Source organism: Phycodurus eques, chromosome 15 (assembly GCF_024500275.1).
Source record: "Phycodurus eques isolate BA_2022a chromosome 15, UOR_Pequ_1.1, whole genome shotgun sequence".
Classification (NCBI taxonomy): domain Eukaryota; kingdom Metazoa; phylum Chordata; class Actinopteri; order Syngnathiformes; family Syngnathidae; genus Phycodurus; species Phycodurus eques.
The window spans coordinates 5645425-5657262 of NC_084539.1; the positions used below are offsets into that span (position 1 = coordinate 5645425).

General features: G+C 40.6%; 1 protein-coding gene across 4 annotated transcripts in view; it reads left to right on the forward strand.

The window, feature by feature from the left end:
- The window catches only part of vldlr (very low density lipoprotein receptor), a 30904-nt gene extending 19448 nt beyond the window's left edge, over positions 1-11456 (forward strand). Inside the window, exons 16-20 of one of the 4 annotated variants that reach the window (XM_061697690.1) lie at positions 388-537; positions 5602-5658; positions 9208-9285; positions 9718-9887; positions 10581-11456. In XM_061697690.1, the coding sequence (XP_061553674.1) occupies positions 388-537; positions 5602-5658; positions 9208-9285; positions 9718-9887; positions 10581-10616 (491 nt within the window). In that variant the 3' untranslated portion in view covers positions 10617-11456. Of the gene's footprint in view, positions 1-387; positions 538-5601; positions 5659-9192; positions 9286-9717; positions 9888-10580 lie in introns of all 4 variants that reach the window. The other 3 variants (XM_061697687.1, XM_061697688.1, XM_061697689.1) reach the window with 3 other exon arrangements.
- The last annotated feature ends 382 nt before the right edge of the window (positions 11457-11838 follow it).

Consider the following 11838-nt stretch of genomic DNA (forward strand, 5'->3'; position numbering starts at 1 on the left):
CACCAAAAGCTTGTTTTCTCCGCCTTTTGGTCAAAACTAAACCCTGTTGTACCTCTGGTCTTGATTGCATTTTGAAAATGTTTTTTGCTTCTCAAATGATCCAAATTCACTCTGTTCAAAATGGGATCAGATTTGCCATTTTAAATTAATGGATGTATTTAGATTAACTATTCATTGTCCGACTGACTGGTGACCAATCCCCAGGGTGTTGTCGGCCTTTTGCAAACTGTCTGTCAGGTTTAGGCACTAGCTTCCTTGTAGTATTGCCCAGGAAAATGGTAGAATGATAAAAAAAAAAAAAATCAAAGAATGGATGAAAATGTATTTAGTGGCAACACAGCTACATGTGCACATGAACTAACCAGAAACCTATGCTCTTGTTTGCAGGAACTAACTGGTGTGCAGAGAGAGGTGCAAATGGAGGCTGTAGCTACATGTGTCTGCCTGCACCACAAATCAACAAACACTCCCCCAAATTCACTTGTCTGTGTCCAGGAGGACAGGAATTGGCTGCAGATGGTCTACGCTGCAGGCCTGGTGAGTAAAAGCACCCCAAAGGAAATTGTTGGCGGGTTTTTTTTTTTACGAGAATGTTAAACATGCAACTGTGTTGTCCTGAAATTAGATGCTTTATTTCTTTTGGCAAATTAATAAAAAAAAAAAAATGCAGTACCTTCCCAAGTTGGTGGTTCTGTGTAGCGTAGCTACTATAACTAGCTAAACTCTTTCTGCCACCTGCGTTTTGCCTCAGATACAGCCATGCCAGCTGCATACCCCATTTGCTATAGTTAGTCTACTTTTTCTGATTATAACAAACTATTTCATAACTCTGGCAGTATATCTAGTTCTTTTGGCTCCTGCAGTATGATCTGAGGTGCTTTCAGTGTTGGTGTCATAACTAATGATAGCTGGGTCAATCTTGCAATTGGGCGGCTCCTACAGTTGTGAACTTTGAAAGTGTAAGACAAACTGAAAAATAACGTTAGCTAGAGCACATGAGGAGTCCAGTTTGTAGGTAGTATAGGCTTGGACAGACGCCACCTCCCCTGTAACTTTGTACTAGACAAGCTGTATAGATAACAGATGGTTTCAGTAACTTGCTAAACTTAAGAGTGCCAATTGTGACCAAGAGCTGGACTAATCAAATAGATTGAACTGGTTATTTTGTCTATATACAGTAGCTTTCCAGTGTCTGCATAATCAAAGATCTTCTGTGAAATGGCAGCCATGCCAGCACTCTTTTCATTCTTTCCTTAATGTGACTGGGGGATGCTAGTCTCCTCTGCCCCAGCTGAGTTTTGTCGTATCATTTTCGTTCTCACCAGTCTGAAACGAATTCTGTGCATATAAACTCCTAATTAGACTCTCTGCTGCACACCAAGCGACTGGTGTAAACAAAGCACTGGAACATCTTCCTGACAACTCTGTGCCACTGTGCTTCTCAAAAGAAAAATGCCTTTAGTCTAAGTTGCCTTGAAATGTTGGATTGCAAGTTTGTGTGTGTATAATTGTGTTAACCTGCCCGTCAGTGAATTTGGTGCGCTGAATTAAGAATAGCTTGGGAGAGGGAGTCCTTTTTTTAAAAAGCTCTTCAAGCTGGGTTGTAGCCAAAAGCCTTTATACTCTTTTTCTTAATCTCTAGCCAATGTATTTATCCCATGTGTTCAGCAATTGCAGCTGCACCAAATAAAAACTGTGGGTCATTGTACTTCTAATCTTGTTTGTTAGAAGATGGGTGATGAGCAACGCCATCCATTTGAGGGTGAACTCATATTTTGGGCTTTAACAATTTATGTTCAAATTCATCTTTTAAATGGTCAGAGTGGTTGGAGCCCAGTAACAAAAGCTATACTCTGCATTTGCATGACACAGTATTGCCACTACGCAAAATACTCGTGATGTGTGACAAGTGGCTATTGTCTTTAAAATAATTTACTTTTTGACAGAAAAATAGACATTTTATTAAGACACCGGGGAACTGTTTTGAAATGGAGGGGGGATTAAAAAAATACATGTGACCCCTTTAAAGGCTAGTTTACATGTACACACTGTATGTACATGTAAAATGTAATTTCAACTAAAGCATGCAATTCCAAAAGAAAAGCTGACCAACTTAAATTGTGCCTACTGTGGAATTAAATGACGTGAAATGTTAGAATTTGAAAAATGGGGGGGAAATGGAAAAGATGAATTAAAATGCTTGTTGGTTAATCTAAATGTTAAACTTAATGATTGTGCTGAAGTTTAGCATTTTTTTTTTTTCTTGACTTGAATAATGAAATATGGGGTTTTATTGTCCAAAATAGATAGGCACATGTCAATTTTCAGTTTTTTCTTAAAAAAAAAAACTCCTTCACAAAACTAGTAATGTACATTTTTGGAACTATGACCCTGGTTCAAAATGTTCAATTATGAACTGTACTTGATTTTTTTAAATTTTTTTTTTTTTTTTTTTTTTTAATTTGTGAACTGAACTTTGAAGTAGTTCATGTCTGAATTGAACTATCCCAACATTGCATGACAGTTTGCTGTGAAATTATCCAATTTCAGTTATAATCCCTGTAACGTGAAAATAAAAATGGTGTATAAATTTGACTGGCTGTAGTACAGGTATATCCCACAGTCATGCCGTGTAAAAGCCCCACAGCGAGAGGCGTGACCAGCTAACGTGTGGGCTGACCGGCAGCGTGCTCGTCCAATAAGTCATCGCCTCGCTCAGTATTTTCGTGTGTGGGTCCTCATAACAGAGACTCTTCAGAGAGAGGTAAACAATGGCACGTTAATCAGACTGTGGCTCGCACTACAGACATTTGAGCACATGGTTTGTGGTACTTCTAAACTGGCGATGCTTAGTTACAACATATTACTGTAGCCCAAATAATACAAAATACATAACACTTGGGAGTTTAAGCAACACTGAACTGTTCTGTAAATTGTAACTGCATGCTGTAGTGGTAGAAATGGCCCAAGTCATAACTCCCAATTAAGCTGGTTAGCTTTAACAGAGTGTTCGGTAATGCTCGAATAATTTTTCTACAAGCTCCAACATAAACTGAAGACTGCACCCAGCCAGCCATTAGTAACTTAAAGGACCCCTCTTAATGCTGTGAACATTGGCACTTTTTCCAAAAATTGGACTTAAAACAATGTTGGTAGAATTCTTTTTTTAATTTTTATTTTATTATTATTTTTTTAAAACCTAAAATAGACACCTGTAATTTTAGGCTTGATTTCTGATGGTGTATTTGATTATCTGCCAGATTTTGGCCCGCCCACGTTAAGGTCGAAACCTGCGTGAGCCTGCTGACGTCAACGACAGGAGACGAGCACATTTCCTTGTACGTTCTTGGTTGCTACACAGATCGACACTATTGGACTGTCCCCACTTCGTCTGTTATTTTTATGCAGTATTTAACAATTTAAAGTGAAAATAGCTTGAACAAATCTAAATGCTCTTGATCGTCTTGTAGAACTCTATTTCCTCATTCCCCGACCAAATTTAGACAATAGGTTTCGGCCAGACTGCAGATACGATGTCATTGTGACGCTCACATTGTATCCTGGACTTTATTTGACAAGGGTTTAACTTGTTAAACTAAGTGGGTTTGATTATGTTGTTGAATACTAATCAAACCAGTAGTATAAAAATTTGAATGGGCCATGGCCACTTTGTATAGTAGTTGCGCCCCTGAGGTTAAACCCTGATGGAAGCAAAATATTTGTTTGAATAGGTAGGTAAATTGGTTGGTTAGTGATCTAATGCACCACTCAGCTTTAATTTGAATGGGAGTGAAGATGAAGCTTTCATAATTATCACGATTGTCTGTCAACTACTGCCTGACTGTGTGGCGCTGTGGTTATGGTTCATAAACGGTTAACTTTCCTGTGCGTGTTGTGGGAAGCACACAAACTCAGAGCGCTGATGTCTTGACAATGTCACCGTGGTAAAGTGAGCTTTTTAGCTCCAGCCCTTAACTTGTTAGCTCGCAGGCTAGCAAATGTAATAAACTGTTAACTTTCCCTTTGTCCTAGTTGTGTGCATCTACAGGCCAAATGTCATTCTGTCAGCTGCGTTGTGGGCGGCATGGCAGGTGTTACCACAGCAATGAACATTTATAAAGTCCAGAAAAAAAATCCTGTCCTTTGCAACAATAACCCACCCTACTCTGCTTCTGATTGGCTAGCACCAAGACAGGATTCATACTTTTGATTGTGTGTGTGTGTGTGGAAGCTCTTCACTAACACACACAATTTAGGGCAGGTCTTTAACCATGCGTCTACAGAGGCAGATTGAATATGCTTCATGCGTCCTTGCTAATTTTCTCAGACACGGGATGCACAATAAATGAGATCCCGCACTTGTTGGTGCCAATTTTAAAGTGCAATCATAAGCATATGATTTCATGCAGAACTTTGTGCTGTCAATATTCACATGGCTCTAACGAATATATACAAGTTGACTGTTTTCAAGCTTTTGAAGGCTCAAGCTCTTGACTCACATGATACCAGTTTGTACTTGAGGCTCCAAGACTGAGGTTTGTCTGTTACGACTGAGTGCTGACATCAGGGATACAGGGCCAATTTCCTGTTTTGCCTACATTACAGGAATGAGTGGACTGTGCATGGACTCTGGTTGTTTTCTTCATTTGAAACGTGTCTCACACTTAGTTTAGCCTCTTGGCTAGTGTCGCCCTTTCTTAGTCGCTCCCCAACTTGAAAAAGGGGACAGGCAGAGCACATTGTGGGACTGACTATAAAGAGGGCCCGAGCAGCAACCCCTCCAATGGACCTATTGTAATCGTAACAATTTAAATGGTAATTCTAATCATTTGAGATTTTCAGTTTATCGGTGTGCCTACGTGGGTGTGAAAAGCAAAAGTGGCTTCCCTAGTTGGCCATTGGGCTTGTCGTAGTGGGAGGATAAATCGGCCAATGAGAACTAAATTGGGGTAGCTCAATTTTTGTCATTTTGCAGGGAAGTGATTTGTTTCTTTGCTGCAATAACATCTGGTGGCTTTGTCTTGATTTTATGAGGGTGCTGATCATAACATTTTGATGAGTCCAGTCACATCCTATCCATTTTTTTCAACGGGGTGGATGGGACATTGATAAGGGAGTCCACAGTGGGGGCTGAGCCCAGTGTTTGGGCAGGGCACTATTACCCGCCTTCCCCCCCAGAACTCCCACTGCCTGACTGACATGACCGATGTTATTTACTTGTATAAATTCTAATTGGCTGATTGTAGCACCCCTAGTGGGCAATGGACAGCGTATTAAGAAGGCTTCCTGGAGAACTGATTGTGACCATCTTGAATATATAAAAGGTGATGTGGGGAAGGTATGGCCTCTGAGCTGGAGAAGAGGTATCCTCAAGAAGGAAAGGAGACTGTTTTCATTACAAACACCTGCTGGCTTGTAAATGTTGGCTGGGAGTCACCAAAAGCTTGCTCCATTGAAAGATATTAAAGTTCTTAAATTTTAGATCAAATGAGCTGGGCTCAGTACATCAGACAGCTGTATAATTATGCATAATGTGAATAATTCTTTGCAGTTTTCTTCCCCCCCCCCCCCCCAAAAGTCTGACCCTTGATTCTTTGACAGACCCTTCTAGCAAAAGCCCCTCAAAGGAGGATGGGAAACCTCTGTCGCCCTCCCCAGGTAAAACCATCAGCTGTTGCCTGTTCTGCTTCCTGATTTGGGTTGCTCATGACTCACCTTAAGGCTTTCTTTAAGTGCTGTGCCTTGTTTTCTGGCTGCATAACTCTGACAGCGTTTCCCATTTGTTACAGGGACAAAATCTTTGCGGTTATGGCCACAGTAATATTTGGTGTTCAGCTTCTTGCCTGTCAAATATCCTATTGAAATGTGTTTATGTATAGTTCATATAGACATTTGCAGCATTCTGGGTTGAATGACCATCATCTGGCTGTTACTTTTGCAACACTTTAATTTATTACTCGTGCATGCGAGCTGTTTTTCTTTTGCTCACTTATTTAGATGCTTTTTGGATCCTAATTTGGCAGCATACTCTGTTATTGTACTGTTGGTAGAATCAGCTTCCGCTCAAGGTTTTATTAATCATACTATAGTTTGTTTGGAGTAACTACTGTAGGGGTTGCCTGTCACTAACTCCAGATGGTTGTGGAGTTTGTGACACTGCTGTAATAAGTTTCAGACTCGAGGTTTGAAATGTGATCACTGAATAACTACTTGGGTGTTTATAAATAACACGTCCTAAGCCTTCTAAATGGCATTTGGGGACGGAGTTCTCAATGAATTGCATTGGCAAGGTCACACACAGATCACTTGTCCATGGGACTTTCAAGTCTAGACTTTGCTGTTTAAGCTGAAATAAGGTCAAATGCTTTGGATCTACTGTATTCCACTTATTTCTTTCCAAATAATTTTATGTTGTGCAAGCTGGTGGTGAAATCAACCTGTGTAATCTAATAAACAAGTCACTATTGAATGAAGGTTTCTAAAAAAGTACAGGGCTGTATAATGGCACCTTTTTGGATACAATGGTAATTGACTACCGTATTTTCGCAACCATACGGCACGCCGTATTAAAAGCCGCAGTCTGTTACGGGTGCTATTTTTGTATTTAACATGCATACGGCGCACCGTATTATTGGGCGCAGGCATGGTAAAACATACGGTAGCATGCAGGCATGGTAAAACTGAGTTCGGTTGTACTTTATTGAAGTATTTAACAATGTAATCGCATTATTACTCCTCATCCACAAATTCATCAAAGTCTTTATCTGAAATGAACAGCTGGGCAAGTTCGCCATCAAACACGCCAGGTTCCCTCTCGTCATTGTCAGTCAGTCTCGTTGCTGTGCGGCGCCTCAGAAATTATACGAGCTGTTACGAAAGCTCGAACAACAGTGCAAGCAGACTCGTTAGCCCAAGCATTCACAAATTGTGGTGTAACACTCCCGCGCTGCCTCCTAGTCTTAGTAAAGCTGTGTTCGCCATCTGTCATCCATCGCTCGCAACTTCACTTTGAACGACCCGTTTACGCCGATGTCCAGCGGTTGGAGTTCCTTTGTCAAGCCTCCTGGAATGATGGCAAGCTCAGAGTCATTGCCCTCAATCGAATGGTGAGTGTAGAGACTCTTCTCCCGGCTGTTCTTTGCTCATTAATCCATTCCTCGAGTGGCCCGAGTTGGTCTCGGGCCACCTCACCTTGTTTCCGCGGAAACCCCGCTTCGTCGTCTTGACTTGGCGAAGCTCGTTTTCCTGCTTCCTCCACTTGCGAACCATGGATTCGTTGATCTTGAATTCTCTCGCGGCTGCTCGATTCCCATGTTCCTCCGCGTAACTGATAGCTTGCAGTTTAAACTGTGCTTCATAAGCGCGTCTCTTCGTAGGTGCCATTTTTGGGGGTCCTTAGCCAAACCGATGTTATTTTGCACTATATACTTACTGGGGGCGTGCCTTTAGCGTAGGCTTTGACGCGCACCCTTCTCCCTTTAACATCCGCATGCTGTCCTCAGTCACGTCCGCCTTCCCTCTATCGAAGCAGCGTGTCAGCAGGAAATGCTCAGTCAGTCAAACACAGCGCTCATCAAAGTCACACAACCGTTACAGATTTTGGAACTCTGTGCACAAGTTGCGCCGCATTAAGGCGCCCTGTCCATTTTGGAGAAAATTTAAGACTTAAGTGTGCCTTATGGATGTGAAAATAAAGTAACTGTTACAAAACTCTTTGAGTAGCTGAGAAGCATCTGACACCTGAATCATTCTGATTGTCGGCACGTTACATATCACATTTAATTTGAGCTTTGCACATAAGTTCACAGTGAATAACTTCACAATTATTTTTCTTTTAGCTGTCAAGTGATTTCCAAGATTGGGTGTGTGGCATTGGGCAAGTGTGAGTGACTAGTCATCTGAGAGTAGGTCAAACTTGAGAACAGGACCTAATGAATTCTCTGGCTCTGCTTTGAGCTGTAGCTGCTTGGCGGTCATATCAGTTTACTGCTTTTTGCAACATTGCAGTTTTTTTTTTTTTAATTTACACGAAGGGGAGGGAAGTTGGTCCTTTTGTTGTGTGTTTCTATTATGACTTCCTTAACATTGGCTGCACAACTGAGCGCAATGAACTGACTAACAGCCTACGTCGAGGCTATTTACTTAACTTATGTGGACAATGTAAAAGTAATAAAATACATTCTCAGGGAACAAATGCTTTGTACTAAGATCAGGTAAATGATTTAAAAAAAAAAAAAAAAAAAGCATTACAAAACATTATTACATGCAGCATATAAAAGTAAAACTGGTCAGTCACATCAAGGGCTGTATTTTCGTGACTGGTGTAAATCCGGCACTCCCTGTGCCATACAGTAACTGAGTGGAGACTGGTTAGACCCGGTGTTAATTTTGTGGACCACCGCACCCAGTTGCGTCTGCGCTGCAGTGGGTGTGATCACTGCAGACTTCAAACCTGTGCAATCGAAGCAGCTCCTCTCACCCCCTTTAAATGCAGGGTGCTATTAGCGCACTGCAAGTCTTTGAGATGGTGGAAGAAGAAACTGATTTGCTGGAGTACAAAGTGTTTAAGGAACTGCAAGCAACCAAGGGCAAATGATGTAAAGTTGGCTAGGAGATCACAGAACTGCACCATGTTGTGGGCACTTGGAGATCAACCCCAGTTGTTCATGTGCGAATGCTGACCAGTTGGATGATTTTAAAAAGTAATGCTGATGTGTCCAAGTTCTACAATGATTAAGAGGGTTTGATGCGTATTGTTCACATATTTTCATTCATGAATGGATGACTATGACCAAATTCTCACTGCACCAGGCGCAAAAGGTAGTATTCTGGCATTCAAAGTACTGTTGTGCCAGTACGTCTAGCTTGGCGCAAACTGGTCTGCCGAATTGCCAAACGCCCAGCAAGCCTTGCACTTGCACGGAAATCTGGATACGCCAGTTTAGACACTCGGCGGCAGATCCAGTCTTCAAAAAGAGAGGCCCAAGACTGGTTTGTTTGCAGACAGACAAGTTTCTACTACTATGAAAATGGCAACTAATCAAGGGAAATTGGTGCGCAGCTGTTGTACTTGCTTTTTATTTTCTTTACCAACAGTTTTTGAATGTCACTGACTGACCCAATTGTCTGAGCAATCAAGATGGCAGTCTCATAACAAAATCACTCAAGTTATATTGTACATGGTTTTGACAGACTGTATTTTTCCAGAAGCCAATGTGAGTACATCGATTCAGATAAACACCACAGCTAGAGGTTCTGCAGCAGCTTGGGCCATACTCCCTGTGTGTAAGTGGACATAATCACGTGTACTTTATATTTCTTTGAATTAATGTCTATATACAGTACGTTATACTCTGCATAGTGTATTCCTGTCAAAAGCCACTTTTTGTACCGCAAAGAACATTACAAACACGTCCTAGTTTATTCTCAAATTCAATTGCTCAAAGTAGTTTCCATTGACCTTCCTCTTTCTGTAAACAGTCCTTCTAGTGGTGTAGGAAATTACTGATTGTAACAAACAAATATTCCCGTTTGAATTGTATTTCACTTTTTGAAAGCATCAGTGCAAATAACGACGCGGCTATGTCTTAATGGTTTGTAAATGGATGGCACAATTTTAAGGTAGCATTTCCCTCCCTAAATATTTAAACTTTAGTTAGAACTCTTGATTTTTCTTACTGAGGGTTGTCTAAAAATTGTGCCGATTCTCTCACACAGTGCTGTTTGCCATGGCAGCAGCAGGCGGCTATTTGATGTGGAGAAACTGGACATTGAAGAACCAGAAAAGCATGAACTTTGACAACCCAGTCTACCTGAAGACCACAGAAGAAGACCTCAACATTGACATCACACGGCACAGCGCCAACGTGGGGCACACTTACCCAGCGGTAGGTAAAAGGCTTGGAGCTAAAACATATTCAATTAAACACCACATCGCACAACATGCTCTTAACCCTCACCCCAAGAAGATCTAGTCAAAGAAATTGAGTAATTGGGACAGATTCCCTTAGCATTAGATTAGATTTCTTCTCAACAGAGGATCCACTCTCATCTGCAGCCTTCCATAATCTTGAGTGCATTGTTGACCATCCACAGAGCACATCCCCGGTACACAGATTAAGCAGATTAACCTAAAACCACTCAAAACTCCAAGGCAGGACACCACTAACCTCTGCTGTCACCCGCACAGCTGCAGTCGAAAGACTTGACAGTATTTTACAAATAAAATGCTTGAATGTCGTCCCGTACTACATTCATAATTTAGTACTCATACTTTTACCACAGTCCAATGAATACTGATTGAACTATGTGGTCAACTTTCAAAATACAAACAAAAAAATGGACCAATGTCAAAATCTTAACATACTCATCAAACACGTTTTTGTCAAGCATAGCTCTGCTAGCACAGAAGCCTACATCTTCACTTTGCTTTTTGTCTTTTAACTCAATACTGTCCCACTGTGGTTTATTTTTTGCCAAACACTCACTCAATTCTACAACCTTAAAAGCATTTGAGGTACAATGGTGTATACATGTAATGGTTTGAATGAGTGACCATAGAGATGTGTTCTCCTTTTCAGATTTCAATCGTCAGCACAGAGGATGATCTCTCATGACAATGTTTTTTTGTTTTTTTTTCTCCCCCCCCCCCTTTTGTTCATTGGAGCTCATGCCATCCTCGTGTAATGATTGTCCCATCAACAGCAACATGCCTCCTGAAGTGCATTTATAGTCAGTGGTGACAGTAACTGAAAAATGTTATTTATTTTGTAAATAATACTTTGAATTCTGTTGCATTGTTTTCATTATTCTGGTTTTCCAGCTTCTCTCCCCTGCCCTGAAAGCAGTTTGATTTATTTTTTTCCTCAGAGGAGAGAGTCTATTTATTACTCAATAGCCTCTTGCTGAGCCGGTTCTGGTCTATAGAACTTAAAATCACACAGAAGGCGTCAGTCCTCCTCTCACCGAAAAGATCAAGTCTGCTGGACAGGTTTTAAAACTAGATCTGAATGAACCAAGTCTAGCTTTTTTAAACTTACAGACTCTGTGACATCAGTAAAAGGATTTCATTTTTGCGATGCATCCTATATGTTCTCAATCTTTATATTAGTTGTTCTTGACAGCAGGATTTCAGCATTTGTAACCATTGTACATATTTAGCCATCATTTCAGTCTATCATGATTCTATTTGATGCACTTTGATCAAATGTTTTGTGTAAATAAAATTGTATACACTTGACATGAGCTTTTGCTATGGTTGGGCATTGTACCAGGGTTATGTTTCAAATGTACTGAATATAAGAGAGAAAAATGTCCACAATTTGCTAAAGCTATTTTGTATGTGTGCTGTGGCTCTTTTCTAGCCGTGTACAGTTTAAACATTTGAAAGCTCTATCTGTAGGGGGAAATGATTTGCAAATCACTTGAATTAAAACTAATCCAGAACATTGTTCCAATCATGGCTTCCTGTCATTACTTTGTATGGAACACTATCTGCCGTTACCTTATTTTTTACTAGTAGATTTTATTATACATTTGCTCTTGTATCATTATAGTGCAAAAGACCTTGAACTTGAAACCTATTTTTTACAAATGCGTACAAGGTAAAGTGCTTAAATTTAACATTTACTTTCAGACCAACACTATTTTGTCAACTTACATTTGTTTGAACCACACAGCATGTTTTGGTTGTATATCAATTCGCCATTCTGTAAAATTGTTTACTTTGAAGCTCTTGCATTTGGCCTCGTAAAAGCCGGTTGAAGCATAAACAAATTTGTACTGAACGTTGGCTGTGCAGTCGGGCATCAAATCTACTTGACCTGACAACACCAGATC